Source organism: Chiloscyllium punctatum, chromosome 17 (genome assembly GCF_047496795.1).
Source record: "Chiloscyllium punctatum isolate Juve2018m chromosome 17, sChiPun1.3, whole genome shotgun sequence".
Lineage (NCBI taxonomy): Eukaryota > Metazoa > Chordata > Chondrichthyes > Orectolobiformes > Hemiscylliidae > Chiloscyllium > Chiloscyllium punctatum.
Window position 1 is genome coordinate 76,111,698 of NC_092755.1, and position 20,109 is coordinate 76,131,806.

The 20,109-nt window shown below is 36.1% G+C and overlaps 1 protein-coding gene across 1 annotated transcript; it reads right to left on the reverse strand.

The window, feature by feature from the left end:
* Positions 1–109: 109 nt before the first annotated feature.
* Positions 110–20,063, reverse strand: rnf215 (ring finger protein 215). Its single transcript, XM_072587572.1, has 10 exons — positions 19,756–20,063; positions 17,417–17,551; positions 14,960–15,031; positions 14,491–14,576; positions 12,983–13,037; positions 10,537–10,641; positions 6,240–6,359; positions 5,432–5,569; positions 4,403–4,505; positions 110–3,681 (listed from the first exon to the last, which is right to left on the reverse strand). The coding sequence occupies exons 1-10, from the start codon at positions 20,047–20,049 to the stop codon at positions 3,659–3,661; spliced, it is 1,131 nt and encodes a 376-aa protein (XP_072443673.1). The 5' UTR covers positions 20,050–20,063; the 3' UTR covers positions 110–3,658.
* Positions 20,064–20,109: the final 46 nt, after the last annotated feature.

Below are 20,109 nucleotides of genomic sequence, written 5' to 3' on the forward strand. Positions count from 1 at the left end.
AGAAACTGTGTGAAACTAGAATGTTTTATCAAGGCAATTACAGGATTATTAACTCTGTATACATTGTTACGAATAAAACAACACTAACTAGTACAATGAAGACAGCCACTTTTTATTCAGGCACAGGCTTTTATTTATGACTAATGGGATATATGCTACAGATAAATATCAGTTATGCATTAAGAAGTCCATTCAACTACTTTGTTTCAGAAAGATTTTGCAATAGTTAACCACAAAAATCCCTCTTTCTCCCAGCATATTTTCCCCCCTCTCCAAATTTATAACATATATTTGTGCTTTTCAAAATGAAGTTCCTTTTTTTTTTCAAAAACATCTTTCTAAATAGTTAAGTTTACAAAATCACTCTCTGTAACATGCCAGTCACATTTTGTAAACTCACTATAGAAGCAAATGGTACCAAGGAAAATGGTGACTGTTTCCTGATTCACGTAAAGCCCTTGTCTACAGTTTACATAATAAATATAATTAATCATAATGCACTGCAAAATAAATTACATACAATGTTGTAGCTAAACAGAATGAAGAATAAAATAACCATTTAAAAAATCAAGTTCTGGCATTTGTAATGGAAGAAATTCTAATAAATAAATATATTACACTAATACATAATGCATTTATTAGTTAGCTACTAACTAGTTACTTTACCTCAATGTCAGAAAGGGTATGTGAGCTATCTTTGAGGCGAAGTTAGCTCCATAATATTAAGCCCAGTAAGACTAGAATACTAAACAATGAAACAAACTAGGCACTGCTATTGATTATCCAGTCAGCCTTGTTCATTAATGATGTCTGGAGGGGTAGGTCTGAGAATAAGGTCTAGGATTATTCCTACTTGACTCCACAGATAATTTTGCATGCTTGTACCCCAACAGGAAGGAAAAACCCAGCTGACAAACCTAGCAGCCTCGAACCAATGCTCTTTGCAGAAAAACAGCATGATTTTAGCTGGTTATTTAATTATTACCAACTTGCACTTCTATTCTCTGGACTTAATTTTTCAGGGAAATGAAAAATAATTACTCTTAATTATTTAATACAATACATTCCAGCATACATCCAAATATAGGTTTTATATATCTGATCCACCAAAAGGTTTAGTCACTGATGCATGTAGAAAATATTAGCTGTTCCACATACATTGAATACCTGGTATTTTCAGATCGACTTTATTGAGGGGATTCAGAAGAGACTTACTAGGATGTTACCAGGTATGGAGGGTTTGAATTATAAAGAGAGTGATTGGATAGCCTGGGACTTTTTTCACTGGAGTGTAGGTGTTTCTTGGGTGACCTTAAAAGAAGTTTATAAAGTCATGAGGGGTATAGATGCACATACATAGATTCTTAAAGGTCGAACTGCAACTACTAGATTTTATATATAAATGCCAATGACTGTAAATGCAAGTAGAAAAACCTGATTTTGGATTATACTTGGGAATAATGTGTAGTTTTGACATCTCTTATTGAAAGAATTTCAGCAACATGTAGAGGTTGCAGCAAATACTTTAGAACAATACCAGAAACAAATAAAACAGCCATGAAGAAATGTACAAAAATATATTTTCAACTAAAACAAAAGTCAATGAAAATCTGGAAGGTTTATTAAAGTTTGAAATGCTTTAAAAGGATAACTCATGAAATAGTAACTCTGCTGATTTGCACAATAAAATCAGAAGCTAAGACTCCAGACTATCACATCAACTATATTTACTTACATGCAAAAGTTAGAAAGTCAAATTCTGTTGACTGCAGACAATGAATTTATCTAAAAATGAACTGGATTAGTTTTTGAAGCGGAAGAAATAAAATGTTTTCAAGGGAAAGATAATCAAATAGGAATAGAGTAAATAGCTTCACCTTAAGTGTTAGCACTAATCATTTGCATTGATCTTTATCCTTTTAGTTTTATAGAATTATCAACAGAAACTCAAATGATTAAGTTTCTGTTAGACTTTTACTGTTCTTCTGTGGATAGCAAAATCTCTACTATCAATTCACATGTAATTCTATTTTCATATCTTCTACCCACATTAATCATGTCTATTGGCATTTTAAACACTTGAAACACAATCTGTCAATCTTCTCAGTTTCACTTAAAAAAATCATGTAAACAGCTTAAATTACTCTGGCATGTGAGGATTATGAGTTAGTCCAGATAATCTCCTCTGATCTTCTGTGCAAGAATGTTTGGAACTACCCCAAAACAAAGTACTCTTACTGGTCTGTTATAAGTCTAATGTTCAAAATATTGAAAACATCGAGAGTTCAAAAGATGCGTATTGCTAAAATTAAGGAATAGAAAGGCAAGAACAACAATTTGCAACATACTGGGAGATAGCACTCCAAGGCATTGGAACATTTCTAAATTCAAGTATTTTCATGGAATAAGAAAAAAGTTTAGTATTTTGTTACTACTGTCATCTTGTTCAAAGCCTCTCCTCACAATGGAAGGACATGTTATAATGCAAAATGCAGACTTTAATAATTGAATCATTAATAATTTCTGGTCAAAACATAATACACTAAATAATGTTAAAAATCACACAACACTGCTCCTTCATCAACCACCTGATGAAGGAGTAGTCCGAAAGCTAGTGCTTCCAAATAAACCTGCTGGTGTTGTGTGATTTTTAAACTTTGTACACCCAGTCCACCACCGGTACCTCCAAATCAGCATTAAATAATGACAGTTTAAACCCCTTTTGGGAAACATTTAGGGAGATGCAGATCTTTCTAAAACCTCAGATATCAGCTCATTAGTTGTTGGAAAAACTACAGGGAGTCTATTGCCTGCATTTGCCAACAGTGATCCAGCCAATTCTCATATCAATAATGTTAAAACACACTGATGGAACATGATCAGATGCTTATAAGTCCCAAATATGTGAGAGGAAGATCAGAGTTAATAAGGTTTTTCTGATTAGGTGGAAAAGTTTCTGGGGTTGCTAAGATTTATAACCTTCTCAGTAATTTTCACAAGAATCCAAATGGCAATAGATACTCAGAGATAATAAATTGGTTCATTTAGACTCAACTGTTTGGAATATACAGCAGCCAAACCATGAACTGGTTCCCAAGCACAGTACAATTTGCCAAAAACTTGAAAAGATTTAATGCCCAAATACAGTTCAACTGTGAAGAACCAAAGACTTTGCATCTCTCCACTGATTTATAAGTTGGAAGTGTTAATAAAGACAAAATAACTACCAGCATTTTCACAATAGGAATATGTGAAATTTCACGAGAATAAATATAATCAATAAATAAAAAGGGGAAAAGCACTGTTATTGCAGCATGAACATAAATGAAGAAAATGGCTAAACTTCAATGGCTTAACCACTGACTTGAATAGTCCATCTAATTGTCTCATTATTCATGAGCATTCCAGAAACAAGTGACTGTTGCATCACAGATCTATATGTGGTATACTTCACATCTTGTTTGTGAGTCAATAAACCAAACATTCCAACACAGTAACAGGATATATCTTATTGTGGATGTTAAAGTCAATTTTCACTTGATTACCACAAATTGAACTGTTCAGAATGTAACGAATAAAGTGCAATATAAAAAGTTTCAAGGTGTACATAAAATCGGGCCACAGAAGTCTCCTGTTTTCCATCCACGAGAGAATACATTCAGCTGTTCTCACACAGATCACCTATTTTTTAAAAAAAGAAAAACAGATACAAGACAATAAATACATGTTGATTTATTTTTACTTTCCCTTTAGTGCACAGTTCTTCATCCTGCTCTTTTCTCTGTGATGTGAAACTATGTAATGTGCAGCCATCCTTCCTGCGTCCTACCACTTACAGGTCATTCTGCTATAATGCATGTTTCATTAATGTGAATTCACTATAGCACGATTGACAAATTGGAGACACTGTTTCTAAAGCGCAAACTTTAAAAGTGTGTACTGGTTATCATGTGATTCCAGCCCCATTAGTTTAAATGGTGCTGCTATTATGCAACTTTCTTATAATACGAGATGGCACGAGAACAGAATTACACTTTATGGCAGAACCGACTGTATGTGACTATCAAGGCTTCACAGCAGACCTACTGTACCTCATTCAACCTGCACACTAACAGGGCATGATCACCAGTAAAGAATTATCTCAGGAATGTCAAGGTTAACTGAACATATCAGAAGTTGACCTTCAAAACTGTATTAAAACATTACATTAATTTTACTCAGTCTCTTCAAATGCCTTTACTAAAGTCATTTTAATTATGGTTGTATTTTTCTGTATATAGAAATGCAATGCCATGAGTAATTGGATGAGGAAATGGGGCTGTGGTCTAGCTCTAGAGAGCAAGCACAGACTTGATTGGCCAAAAGTTCTCTTTACGTACAATATTAACTTTATAACTCTTACCTAGGACATGCCGTTTACATAGGGGGCATGTCTGTTGAAGTAGGAGCCAAGGATCAACACAATCCCTGTGAAACTCGTGTAGACATGGCAGCACTCGTAGACACTATAAAAAGTAGTAATATTAAAATCTTAAAATATTTTCAAAGCATTTTCTCCATTAACCAAAATAACTCAAACCAATGTTTTAGGTAAAATACTTTCATCTTGTTATGATGGTGGTGAAAGAAATCAATTTTCAGTTTACATCATCTAATTTTTAATACTGGGAGCTTCATGAGCTCAAATAGTTTTTAAAAAGAAAGAAAACACTGATTTGAAATTTTTGCAATCAACTAACCAAAGCATGAACCAGTTAATGAAGGCATCAATAAATAAGATTTAGTCTGATCTGAAATTAACCTGGTCATCAAAAGTCATAAAAACTCAATTGTATACTCTATGCTTGTATGACGTTGTCTTATTAATCAAGAACAATTTAAATCAAATTACGTATTTATTATTAAATAACCAATAAGAACATGCAGAACAGCAAAATGACTTAGTTAGTAACATTAGCTCTTACAATAGTTCATCTACTTACTGTACTAAGCAGCCAAATTATAGAGACTAAGGAAGTATAAAGGAAAAACTGAATATAAAATACAAACAGAGCACGAAGAGTGTAACAGGCACTTTTAATTTCAAAAGACAAAGGAACTTTATGATTATTTAAAATTTAATTCCAAAAAAACCACTGTTGATAATACAGTTCTGTTGGAGTACTGTAGGTATGAACCTACATTATGTACTTAAGTTTTAGACTGGGGGTTAAACTACAACTGACTCGCAAATAAGATTGCTAACACTGAACCACAGCCTCTTGCTTTTATTCAGGTCACTGTGGTTGAAAAAGCCCATGAATGCATTTTTCAGTAAGAAACTAATTCACGCAAAAACAAAAAGGGCAACAAAAGAGCAGTCAAATAAATATCAGTTACTGGTGTCACTTTCTCCTTTGTTTCTTTGCTCAAATCACAAACTGAAATACACCTGATTTTTATGGAACTCTTCCAAACACACTGCACAGCTCTCAAGTTCTTGCAACTGTGTTTTCCATCTTTTATTTGGATAATACTTTCGGGTCTTCAGCGCTGATAACTGCTTTAGGATTTGTTGCTTCAAACCCATCTGAAAACAAAAAAAGGAATAAAGCGAATCAATGTTAATGACTTAAAATAATGTTAAGTCACTTAATTAGTTTATAAATCAGATTTCAATAACATTATAACAACAATATAATTAAAATTCTGAAGTATTAAATAGTTTAAAATCTCAATTTATAAAGTTTTGATACAATGTTTCATTTCCTGTGACTCAACAATGTAATAAAAACTAATAGAGATTGAGAGGGGAATAAGACTGAGATGTATAAAATTATGAGGAGCATAAATAGGGTAGACAGGAAAAGACTTTTCCCCTTAATGTGGGGATCAATTACCAAGGACCACAGACTCAAAGTAAGGAGCGCAGTGTTGACAGGGGATGTGAGGAAAAACATTTTCACCCAGAGGATGGTGAGAATCTGGAATTTAATTGCCTCTAAGACTGGTAGAGGCAGAAACTCTCATTACGTTTATGAAGTATTTGGACATGCAAAGGCATATAAAGCAATGGACCAAGTATTGAAAAATGGGGTTAGAAATGTGAAATGGTCAGTTTTGACCGTTGTGGATGCAGTGGCCTGAAGAATCATCTTCTAGATCTCTAAAGCAAAATGTAATAAAATTACACTACACAAATCACTTAAGTTTTCTTAGACATTATAATCTACGTTGCTTAAACAGACAAGCATACTAACCTCCATCTCTTCCGTACTTGGTTCATGGTGTCTATATTGCCACTGAGCTTGCACAATGACTCCAGTACATAAGATTAAACCCACTAATAGGATAGTGTTCCACAACTGCTGCAGATACTTCTGTAAAAGACAATGGAATTCATTCAAATTTCAAAGGTATAAGCTGACATGAGGGAGTGTGGCACTGAAGGATATACAGCTACAACATGGACATTCACCCAAACATGGAAAGTTGTCCTGGTATGTCCTGGAAACAAAGCCGGAAAAATCAGGCCATTTACCATTTTTAAATCATCAGTGATGTAAGGTGCCATCAACAATGCTGTTAATGGCTCCTGTTCACCAGGCTTGCTCACTTTGGGTTCTGTCAAAGCTTTATTCCAAACCTTGTTACAACCTTTGACCAAATACTAAAAAAGTTGCTGAATTCTGGAATTAAAATGTGAACAGTTGCCTTTGTTAAGGCAGCATTTGACCCGAATGTTGCAACAAAGAGCTCTAGCAAAATTGGTTGGTAGGAATTGGCAGGAAAACTTTCCACTAGTTGAAATCATACCTATGGCTGTGGTTACTGAATGTCAGCCATTTCCAGGTCATTACAGGGCTGTTTTGTGACTGGAAGCCTGTGTCCAACGGAGTTCCATAAGAATAACTGTTTGGGGCCTTGCTGCTTCTGGTGTATATATTAAAGACTTAGTCTTGAACGTAGGAAGGGTGACCAATAAATTCACATGTGATATGAAAATTGATCGGGTGCTAAACAATGAGAAGGAGAGCCTAAGATAACAGGAGGATGCAGATAGGCTAGTCAAACGGGCTGAGCAGAGGCAAATGGAATTCAATCTGGAAACTGAGGTGATGCACTTGTGCAGGACAATCAAGGAAAGAGAATAGATAATGAACATAAGTACTCTGGTAAGCACTGAGCTTCAAAGAAACCTTGGTGTGCATGTCCACCAGACCTGTAGGAAGTGGGCCAGGTAGATTAAATGGTTAAGGCAGTTTATGGGATATTTGCCTTTATTAGTTGAGCTTGAGAGTTTAAGAACAAGGAGGTTATACTGGAGCTGTATAAAACATTAGTTAGGTCATAACTAGAGTGCCTTGTGCGGTTCTGGAATCCAATTATAGGGGGGATATGATTGCACTGGAGAGGGTGCAGAGGGTATTTACAAGGTTATTGCCTGGGCTGGAGAGTTTTAGTTATGAAGAGAGATTGGCTAGACTGAGGTTGTTTCCCTTAGAGCAGAGGAGACTGATGGGGAATATAATTGAGATGCATAAAATGATGGCATTGTATAAAATGATGAGGGAGGAACTTTCCCCTCAGTGGAGGAAAATGACCAGGGGATAGATTTAAGGTAATGGGCAGGCAGTTTAGAAGGGACATGGGAAGGAAGTGTTTTCACCAAGAGGGTGGTAGGTAGCTGGAATTTACTGCCCTTCAGGGTGGTAGACACACAAACTGGCATAATGTTTAAGATGTATCTGGACGTGTACTTGTGATGCTAAGGGATTCAAGGCCATAGACCAAGTTCTGGAAGATGAGATTAGAATATAGTTAGATGTGTGTTTTTATCCAGCGCAGACTCAATAGGCCGAATGGTCTTTTGTGCTGTAACCTCTATGATTCAGAGTACTTCTTCAAAGAAGAGTATCCTGGGCAATAGTTATCCCTCAGATCAACATCGAAGATTGATTATCTGGTCAGTATTTTTAATTCATTTGTGGGATGGGGCATTGCTGGCTTGTCAGCATTTATTGCCCATCCCTAGTTGCCCTTGAGAAGGTGTTAGTGAGCTGCCTTCTTGAACTGCTGCAGTCCACCTGTTGTGGGTTAACCTACAAGACCATTAGGAAAGGAATTCGAGGATTGTGACCCAGCCACAGTGAAGGAACGGTTACGTATTTTCAACTCAGGATGGTTAGAAGCTTGGAGGGGAACTTGAAGGTGGTGTTCCCATGTATCTGCTGTCCTTGTCTTTCTAGATGGAAGTGGTTGTGGGTTTGAAAGGTGCCATCTGAGGATCTTTTGTGAATTTCTGCAATGCATCTTGTAGATAGAACACACTACCGGTATGAGTGTCGGAAAGGAAGGGAGTGAATGCTTGTGGATGTAGAGCCAATCAAGCAGACTGCTTTGTCATAGATGGCATTAAGTTTCTTGAGTGTTGTTCAAGCTGTACCTGTCTGGGCAATTGGGGAGCATTCCATCACATCCCTGACTTGCACCTTGCAGATGATGAACAAGCTTTGAGGAGTCAGGTGGTGTGTTACCCACCGCAGTATTCCTAACCTCTGACCTGACCTTGTAGCCACTGTGTTTATATGACAAGTCCAGCTGAGTTTCTGGTCAATGGTAACCCCAGGATGTTAAAAGTGGAGATTTAGTGATGGTAACACCATTGAATTTCAAAGGACGGTGGTTAGATTGTCTCTTATTCGTCTTGGTCATAGCCTTGCATTTGTGTGGCACCAATATTACTTTCCACCTGTCAGCCCAAGTCTGGATATTGTCCAGATCTTGTTGCATTTGAACACAGACTGTTTCAGTATCTGAGGAGTCATGAATGATGCTGAACTTCGTGCAATCATTGGCGAACAACCCTACTTCTGACCTTATGAAGGAGGGAAGGTCATTGTTAAAGCAGCTGAAGATGGTTGGGCCGAGGACACTACTCTGAGGAACTCCTGCAGCTGAGATGACTGACCTCCAACAACTGCAACCATCATCCTATGTGCCAGGTATGACTCCAACCAATGAAGAGTTTGATCCCTGATACCCATTGATTCCAGTTTTGCTCGGGCTCCTTGATGCTACATTCGATTGAATGCAGCCTTTATAACAAGGGCTATCTCTGGAGTTCAGCTTTCTTGCCCATGTTTGAACCAAGGCTGTAATGCAATCACATTGCTGTTTAGTGGAGCTTATCAACTGCAAATCGTCTGTTGAGTTTCCTACATTACAATTGTGACAGCAGTTCAAAAAGTTCTTCCTAAGGCTGTTGGAAGCTTTAGGGTGTCCTCAGACCCTGAAAGGATCAACAGATCAACCTATATATTTCTCAAGCTATAACTAGACAACTTAATGGTGGCATCCGTTAGTCTCGTGAGACCATGGATCTGCACCTGGGAAGTCTTGCTTCAATCTTTGTTGGTGGAGCAGCATCTGTTGTGACTGTAGAGGCCCACATTTAGTACATTACAGTTTAATACAGCCATTGTCTGATCAGAATCTCTAAAGCCACTTATTTGAAAGGGTGTCTTTTTGTGAGGATCCAATTTTCTTCATTCTATCACAAAAGATTCACTTTTGTTTCTCATTCAAACTTTCGAGTTATTAACTGCAAAATCTTTAGGTTTTCTGACTGAACATACTGTTAACCAAGATTGTGCATTGGTGCTGTAGCTGGCAGAGGAAAAAAAATTGACAGTACATAAAATTAGCCTCTTTTAGACCCTAAAAACCATGCTTTTATAATAAATACAGGAAGTGCTGGATAAACAAGCAGGTCTGGCAGCATCTGTGGAGTGAGAAACAAAGTTGACGTGTTTCAAATCCAATAAGATGATTCTTCAGGCTCACAAGCATTCCCTTTTGCTTTGGGCACCTTCAATCTGTTTCACTTACTCCTCCTCCCCTACTGCCAACAGTACAAAATTCACTATTTTCTAGCTCCTTTCAATTCTGAAGAGGAGTCATATCAGACTCAAAACATAACTGCTTCTCTCTCCTCAGATGCTGTCAGATCAACGGAGTTTCTTCAGTATTTTGTTTTGGTTTCAGAAGCTGTTGAATTTTGATTTTATTATCATATTGTTTGGATATACTTAATGTATACACCTCCCACCTCAAAATCAACATGCTATACTTGCATTAGTTGTCAACCTCCATTTTTACCCCACCAATATATGTTTTATTGACTGGTAATGTATAACTGGGTTGCAATGCAACCTTGTTTAGGATGTTATGATACATCGACACACAGCAAACACTGCATCGTATGCCACCATAGCCAAACCAGAAGTTCAATTTTATACTGGGCATATAAAGGTCAACTCTCACTTTTGGAGGAATTTTGAGAGGCTTCAAAGGTCAGCTTGTATGCTGACATTTATGATAACTAGGATTTCTAACTTCTATCAATACTTAATCTAAGCTAATTGCCACTTGTGGATAGGATCACAGGCCAACATACTCACTGACTTTCCCTTCCTTTGAGTAAAAGGGAAAGGATTGCAAGAGAAGATGAAAAATTGGAGTGGAACTGAAAGGGTTTTAATTACAATGACATACCTGAACTTGTGAGCTGTTCTCTCCTGTACAAATCACACCTTGCCATTCTCCGTACAGACCACCTCGTGAACGTCCACAGGTTGACCATAGTGTTAATGTTACTCCCTAATGTCAAAAAAAATAACTCATAACATTGCTGATTTTACAAGGTTTCAAGCAGTGCTTATTGAGAAATGTGGAGAACAATGCTACTTTTCGTTATTTGGATCCAAGGAGTTGCTAAATAATACAGAACCTGAATACTGCTAAAATAAGCACCTTTAGGTTTGCACTCATCAGGACATTTGCAAGAATATCAATATATTTGGGAAACAACATCTTATAGTATACAAGACAGTACTGATTAGTTGACATGTGGACTCCGATGTCATGACATGGAGAGTGCACCAAATAGATGACAATTGACAGCTAACAGCTTTGTTTAAATTTAGACCAGGTAAGTTGACTTTGATTGATCAAGGTATTAACCTGAGCAATGAACCAGAGAATGGTTGTTGTATTTTTGTTAAGTTGAAACTGGTGCAATGTGTATATATGCTCTGTCTGCAAAAACAGAGCCCTGGGTATGAACATAACATTTTCAGTTCATTCATGTATGACATACTGCAAGCCTGACTGACAATATTAATTTGCTAGTAAACTGAATTAAATGGTATTTTCATTAGACTATTAATCCAGAGACATGTTCTGGGCACCAGGTTTAAATCCCTCCATCACAGATTGTGGAATTTGAATTCAACAAATATCTCGCAAGTAAGAGTCCAGTAATGATTATGAAACCATGGTCAATTGTTAGAAAAATGCATCTGGTTCATTAAGAGCCTTCAGAGAAAGGAGCTGCCATTCTTATCTGGTGTTGCTTACATGTGACTCCAAACCCAAAAGAATGTGGTTGACTCTTGCCCTCCGTGCAGTTAGGGATGGATACTAAATGCTGGCCTGACCAACACCCACATCCCATGAACAAATATATGAGAACAAACAAAAAAAAATTCTTAGCAGGATTATTTAGCAGACATATCCTTTTGTGGAATCACACCTGATGTTGGATAGTGTGTTTTACTTTTGCAAGGACTTGCTGATTGGACATGATCAGTATCTTGCCTGCTGCAAAAACCCAAATGGACATGCTATTTCATATGATCAGCCAGTCTTAGGATCTAACTGCCTCTCTTGGAATTGTTAACCCTCCACTTTTCACTTTGCTAAGCAACAACTGGAATAGTTTATTATTGTTTTCAGTAGTTCCAAAGCAGAAGGAATACATATTAACAATAAACCAAAATCCAAATTCACAGCTCACAAATTCCTGCTACACCCTCCCAGATCATAACATCCACACTGGGAATGTTTAAAACAAAAATGTATTAAACTTTTTAATTTCACTTACAATGTCTGCCGTTATCCTTTTTAGATCTAATTCCATGATATGATATCTATCAAATCAGTCAAGTAAAACAGACAAAACCACTTGATTACAGGTTTCTTCTACCAATGGTAATGAAGCTCAGAGTACATGCGAGAAGTCTACAATGCTGCACCATCCAATTTTCTCTACCTTGCAATGGAAAGGTTCTTTGTTTCTGTTTATTTGACCAAAACAATTTCAAACACCAAACTGTGAATATCAGAATGCTAATGATATGTCATCAGAACACTGTATTAACACTATTTTGATGGCCTCCTAACTGATGCTATTTATTTTTTGAAAACACTTTATAAGATTACCAAAAGACCTAAGTGGTGAAATTATCATTGATTTCATTTTACCTGTAACTTCCACATGCCAGTAGCTCATTTGATGGTTTAACAAGTTCAGTCACAATAGTTAAACACATTGGCTAACATTAAGTTCAAATTCTGGTTTTGCTGAGTTAGCTGGTCTCAAGCAGGACAGTACATCAATTTACCTTCGTACCCCTGGGTTAGACAGGAGACAATTGCCTAGGATTGTTATTCTTTATTTTATAGTAAGCACTATGAAAATTTGCATGGATGGATTATAGGGAAACAAAGGACAAGTCTCCATTACGATATCCCTGGGGCTGTATAGCTTTCCTAAGGTCAGTGTCAAATATCATACAAAATATCCAATGGTTAAGAATCAACACATTCAGAACAGAAAGAGAACTATCTATACAAATGCAAGAAAATAAAAAACTATCTTTTAAAACTTGAATACAAATGTCAGCAAGTCAATATCCTTGGTATTGCCTCTCAAACTGACATGCTTACTACTTTGTCCACATTTAAGACATCTTTGACATTGTACTGACTGTAAAATTCCGACCATGAATTCTGGATACTTTACAAACTATAAGTTGTGGTGTGACCCGTTAGATTTTACTGGTCATTTGGATGGCCACAAGCTCGTGCATATGTTTTATAACACAGAAATCACACTGAAGACTTCCAACATCTAAAACTAAAATAAAATTTGACATACCAGATTGTCTTGAATTATGCTTTTAAAAGTTATTTTGGCTGATGCACGAAGACCACTGCAATTGAAAAGAAGTTCAATGAAAAGTCATCTTTAGCATGCCCAAGGTTTTCAATCTAAGTAAAATTTGAAGAGATTGTAACCAAGCAACAGTATGTATGCACTACAAATCTTCCTTTTCATCTTTTAAGATACCTGCTGCATCATTAAAGAATAGTGGTAACACGAAAGCTACTGTTAGGCCTAGTCCATCACCAGTTCAATTCTTCAATGGAGCAAATTGCTGAATTGCAGAGAATAGTGTACTTTCAACTTTAAAACATGAAGCATTTACCTAGATATTTCAAACAAATTCAGCATGAAGCACTTTGACCATTCAAAAGAGATCTGATAAGATGTTATACAAATATAAATTATTTCTATTCTTTTACGAATTTTACTTTATAATTTATATAGTTTTAGATTTGAATAGTGTATTGGGTTTTAGGAATTCAAGTACATTTCAAAAATCCATTAACTGAATAATTCCCTGCAGGGAAGGCAAAGAAACACCAGCATACTTTACCTCATGTCGAAAAGTTTTGGCACCATTATTTAGTTCCCATAATTTTATTATGTAAAGATTCTTAAAACGAAAACAGGCAAAATTCCAAGTCTTTATGATGCTGCAGTGCTTTGCTCCTTGATAGGAAGAGACTCTTCAGTTCTTCACAAGGCAATTTCCAGGGAGATACCCTGGAAGCACACCCCCAAAAAAAAACAACATTACCTCAGCTAATCTCACTCACCTTCTAGATGGACTTTACAAGGCTTGGGCACTAATGGAGCACCCTCAAAACCTGAGATGGTAAGTGCACAGCAATTCCATAGTGCAAGTGAAAGGTGTGGAAAATATCAACATTACAATAAAAAGAAACTTAGAATTCTCAAATTCATCATTAATTCTGTTCAGAAAGAAAGTGCATCTTCTGCCACTACACTGTAATAAGATGTCTATACAGTTGACATAATGAATTTTGTCTAAAACTAAAGCCAGGAAATGGACAAGTGTGACAGTGGGCAATGTGAATATTCAGATCTCAGGATTTTAAACAAATTGACCTGTAAGTGTTTGAAAAATCAAAGCTGTTAATTGCTCCTATTCTTTAATACAATATTCTTTTCTATGGTATCACATGGAATGAAGTCACAGGCACTGCAACCAGATGGGCAATCATCATGACTACTGCAGTTGCAGTGGCAATAAGTACACCATAAAAAGAACAGCATTTGTTAATTTTACAAGATGAACTGCAGAACAAAAATAAAGGGTGAGGCGTACACTATTTTCAATTGCTGAACAATTAAAAAAAGTGAAGTCCTACAGAGTTTTCATGGTTTAGAGTTAGAATAGATAGAAAATATGTGAAATAAAATCTAAGTATTACATAATGTTTTCCAAAGTCTACAATACATGATGGCTGAATCAAAGCACATGAAATAAAAACAAACGTAATTATATGGTCTCTTACCTTAATAGGGCTCCCAGAAGCTTGGTTACATTTTCAGAGCTCTGCATTATGACGACAGGTTTTGAAAGCACTTGAGAAATGTCGATCTTTGAAAACAATACAAATAGCAAGCCTTTCAGTACAATAAAGATTTATTGCTAAATTATAAAATGCTTAGAAAAAAACAAAAAATAAATATTTCTCAGAAGGAGGAAGTATGAATATGGTAAAACAATTCATATTTCACAATTACCAACAGATTAGAAAGAAATATTTCCACCACTGACACTCTTAACAACAGAATGGCTTGTGCAAAATTAATAGTTGAAAGCTTTTATGAGAAGTCCTCAAATGGTTTGAAATTTAAAACTTAAATAACAATAAACTTAAAAAAGACTCAGCACAAATATTTAAATCATTCTGAATGGATTCTGACGGTGATATATATTATTTTGTATGGGAGTAAAACAGATGCTTGCATTTGAATTACCTCAGTGAAGGCATTCTGATTTAAAACCAGAATCAAGAAGGCAGAAGCTCCCAGAACAAGTGCTCTTTTCATCTGTAAAAATAAAGTATCTTTTATTTGGACATCAAATAGCAATTTTGTTGGTAAGCCTACCGTTCAGAAATAATAGAACCAGGGAGCTACTGAAATTTTGTAATTACATTATATTCTTTATTTGAAAAAGAAACAACTGATAAAAGTCACAGTAGAAAACAATGGCTTCTAATTTACTAACAGAATTTATGAGGATAGATTTCAAACTTACTGTGAAGCATAAACTGCAGACTGTCTTAACATATTCCGGCTATCCTCAAAGTCTGTTACAAATTAGATTTCACAATTTTCTGTGACTTTTGCCAGTCTTTCTTTATAAAACAAAAGGATATAATTTACTTACAAAATATGAATCGATCCCTGGTTCTATTATTTCTGAACAATAGGCTTGAAAGTAACATACAGTACAGTCAATTCAGCATTGCCACTTCTGAGAATACTTCAACGACAAATACAACTTGGAAATGAATTGTTATTTATGAAATTGGGTCAGGTCACACAGAGTTAGGATCACTAATCCTCCAAGACTGCCACACAGTCTTCAGAAATTACTGTTAATCACTTGGGCACAGTTGCAACCAACCCAGTAGAAAAATCACACGGACAGTAACAGATAATTGTGTTACATTATAATTAAGAAACAAACGCCTAAGGTACTGGAGTTAGGGGATGTGGTTAGGAAGGTTATTTGACTCCACCAGGAGTTGCAAGTGACTTATAAATCCTCTAGGTACACACCCAACCAGATTGGACAACCCTATCCAATAAGGAGATAAGCAGTTATAGTGCTATTTCTGCACTGGCAATGAGCTAAGATGACAAGCCTGCAACAAGGACATCTTCATTCTTTAAAAAAAAAGTTATCTAGTGTGATTTTTGCTCCTTTTATAAAAAGATAATTGCTTTATAACGGAGCTGAAAATAGCTTTGAAACACTTATACGAAGTTCAGTGAAACAAACATACATTTTCAAACAAATTAAAATTAAAATTCTAAGAATCAAATCCAATCCATGAAAACATAATCCAGCTGTCAACATAAATGCTATTGCAAACATCTTCCTTCCTTCCAACCACAAAGCTACACAGCCTAAAATCCTCGCCAAGGTGAAGTTGAATGTTCTTTTGTGAAATGTAATTGTGAACTGCAGATTTATAGAATTATATAACTTTAAATGCATTAGGAAATCAAGTTTTGCATGTACACCATTAAAAGTTTAAAGAGTCTCAAGAAACAAATACAGCTTTCAATCCAGAGGAATGTGATTAATTGCAACTTTGAATTTCAGTAGCACTTCCCCAAGCAGCAACTACTGCATGTTGTTTCATTTAAATATGTTTAAACCAACTTAAATATAAACAATTGCAAAGCTACAAAGGAAGAACTTTGGATTTATGACCTAGCAGCTCAAGTTTCACTTCTACCACCTCAACTGGGACATACACTCGGCCTTTTCCTAGACCAATTTTAGCTTGTTGTTCATAGGAAATTGGAATAGACACAGTAGAGAAGCAACTCTCAGAAATACTTTCCTAATGACAAAAACTAAAAATAAGTCTTACACCAGCAGACTCATGTTAACAGTTTTAATTCCATTTAGTTTCATCTGAAATCATGGTGTTTGCTTATAAAATTGCAATAGTACTGTTCAATTAAGTTTGTAGCCATGCTAACCAAATGTGCATGCATGACTTAAAATACCTCGAATCATCAGCAATATAACTAAGCAGAACATTATTGTATAAATTAATACAGACATTAATACAGGTAAATATCAGTATAAACAGGAAGGGATTCATTAATGCAGATTAGGTTTCACTTCAAGATTACATAGATGGTTCAAAGAGTTATTTACCGAATATTTACCTTGAAAGATATATTTATATTGAGTCTAATTACATAACATTCAGTCTGTCAAACTCTCTTCATTAGGGAGCGATGGAGTCAGATACATTGAATATTTTTGAGGCAGAGATAGAAAAGATTCTTGGTGAGGAAATGAAAGGTAGGCAGGAATGTTGAGCTGCAGCAACAATCAGATCAGCCCTCACCTTACTGAATGATGAAGCAAGGCCAAATGGCTCCGTCCTCCTAATTCATATGCTTGTGCACTGATACAGTTAATATCTCTGAAATAAGCAGTGTTATTCAAAGGTTATTGGAAACACAAAGAGAAATGAAAGACAATCTTAACAGGGAAGGTGACAGCATAGCATTTACTTGAGCGCTGGTTAGAGAGGTAAGCAGTGAAGATAAAAGGAATGTAAGATTAATGCCTACAGAAACAAACCCAACGATACTACATGAATGGTTCCAGTTTAGTAAACTGTGAATTTTAGATCAATGTAATTTTTCCAAATGTTAAAAGCATTTTATATTACTTGCCTTACTAACAACAGCTGCAGCAAATGATTCCTGCTTGTTGTTTCCTTTTCCTTCAACTTGCTCTTCATCAACAGGCACAACACCAATCCATTTCTCTCCAGTGTCTGGCCGGATGTCCAACTGTTCATCTTTAACCTTAAAAATAATCAGTAACCATAAATTCTCATCACCTAATTTTAACTGTGCTTCACTAAACAGTTAAATACAATACAAACATTTTAAAAGCACAAAGTCAAAACATCAGTCCTTGCGTGCATTTACCAGGAAACATTTTTAGAATTCTGTGCTCACACACTGAGGAAATATGAGTTATTTTACAACTTAACTGTTCTACTAGAGGACTTTTCATTACTACCTTGTAATTTGATTGTATATTTATTTCAAATAGTAAGTGAATTGATTATCCACTGACAGATCAGGTGTATCTGTCAGATCAACAGAAAACCACACATTACCCAATTAACCATCTATAATATGACACATGTAATTGACAATAAAGCTGAATGCTTAGTTACAGCAGAACTGAAAAAATATAGTTCACATTCTGCAAGCACACTAAGGTGTAGTGGTAAAGTTAAGGTTTTTAATTAAATATCACACAATAGCTTCCTAGAACTTGCAGGTAATAAACAAGTAAAATGGATGAAAACGTTATCAGGAACCATTTGAGAAGCATTCATTCTTTTTTTTGGACAGTTAAATATTTACATCTTTAAAGGAGTTTTTTTAATGATATGTTGACAATCAAGTTTTTCAATATAAATATGTGACATAAGATATATATAAATATCATCTTATGTTCTGGAAAACTCATGCCATACGTAAGATGCAAGGTTGTAATAAGATTTGATAGAGATGTTCAAAATTGTTGGACCTACACAGAATGGATAGAACTGCTTCTGATGATTGAAAGGTCAAGAACCAAATAAAATATATGGATTAGGAAAAGTCAGCAAAGCCAACATGGGAAAAAAAACTATATGCTGTAAGAAAAAAGTTATGATCTGGTATGCATTTCTCTGAGTGTATTTGAGGGCAGATACAAAAGCTGGATTTAAAGAAGAGAATTAAATTGAAAGTTTGCTTGAAGAAATATCTAAAGTGTTCCTTAACAAAAGACAGTAAAGGCTTTCACTTTGGATGAAACAGAGAGGAAGGAAATGTCAGAAGCCAAAGATCATCTGAGAGGCCAACAGCAGTACACAAGCTCAGAGGGGAAAAAAAATTATGAACCAGGGGTGCTCCACATGTTTAGATTCCCAATCAAGAATGTTGCAAAGCCTTGGTCTGAGCTGAAAAATCCACAGTTGTGAAGTTGTATATATAAGTTTGGGATTTTATCCAAAAGCTAATGAAAGGATCCAGATGAAATTTTGTATTTCAGTGAACAGCTAGAACACTGCAGAGAAACTCGAGTGAATTTGAGAGCACCATGGCATATCTTTACCTTGTTCCTGATAAAGCAAATTAAAGCTTCCGTAAAATAAAAACACTTTTTTGGGTGGGCAGTTGGAACATAAATAAAGTTGAATGGATAACGAAGATAAGTAAGTAGAGTAGTGGCTTGCTTTTGGTTTTATTTTAAAAAGGGATATTTGGTTTGTGGTTTTGAAGTTTTGACTGCCTACAAAAATAACACTTAGTTAAGACAACAATGCTGGAGGTATTTTGCTACAGTAAAAGTCATAAATGTGAAATCTTGCTTTGACATATTTTCAACTATTAAAACAAAAAAAAACTTCCAGTTAAGTCTATTTGGAAACTGGGACAAAGGTCTTAATATTAAGGCACGATTCAGTTACTAGCTATTAAAGACAAAATTTGCCTATTTTGGACGAAAGTCCATACAAAAAGGTGCAATACTGAACTGGCCAATTTCTTCCATCAATACTTGAAACACATTTATAATCACCACTATCTCATAATATTGGCCCAAACAATTAAATAACTATTCATGTGATTTAAAAGAAATTTGAACGGTCAATAAATCATTCTGCTTAAAAAAAATCATTACAACTACCGCTGATTACACGACTAAAGTGACGTAATATTTTGCAACAAAACACTATAATTGGAACAAATGTAAACAGTTAGCATTTCTCAGACATTCGGAAGAGATGCATTTTGAAAAGCGAATCGAATGAAAACAGGTAAACTCCATAATATCACTTGTTGTAAATACATCTCATTGTCCCCCAGGTTATTTTGTATTTAAATATCTTGGTGGAAATTCACGGGGGGGGGGGGTGGGGAGCCTTCGCTGTAGACTGTGCAGAAAGATTAACGCAGTGAAGATGAGTGTTTTATGCATCCATAGACGGACGCAATGCAGCACTTACTAATATTAAGCTTCCTTCTAAGCTGTCCTGGTTATGTTTTGGAAAGGCGCGCAGCCCCTGGTTACCTTGGCCGGGACTGTCAGACCCGCTACCAAGCGCCAACACGGTGCCCTGCAGGCGATAGCTGCTGCCCGACTTGAAGCCGAACTCCGCGGACCAACCCGTTCGGGAATCCATCAGGAAAACATCCACCGACGCCACCTTCTCGGCTGCCACCGCGCACCAGCGGAAGAAATAGCCGGCCAAGAGCGAGTAAAAACCGAGACGCCTCCAACAGACCGCTACTGCCGCCATCTTCGAGCCGACCTCCTTCCCCCGCCCCCCCCCCCGCGCCTGTCCATCAGCGGTGTCTCC

Coding starts and splice junctions, on each gene's coding strand:
- rnf215 (XM_072587572.1), bottom strand. CDS start 20,049: ATGGCGGCAGTAGCGGTCTGTTGGAGGCGTCTCGGTTTTTACTCGCTC. Junction 10,642..12,982: donor GCATAATTCAAGACAATCTG/GTATGTCAAATT, acceptor TTTTGACATTAG/GGAGTAACATTAACACTATG. Junction 4,506..5,431: donor AAGAGTTCCATAAAAATCAG/GTGTATTTCAGT, acceptor TACTTTTTATAG/TGTCTACGAGTGCTGCCATG.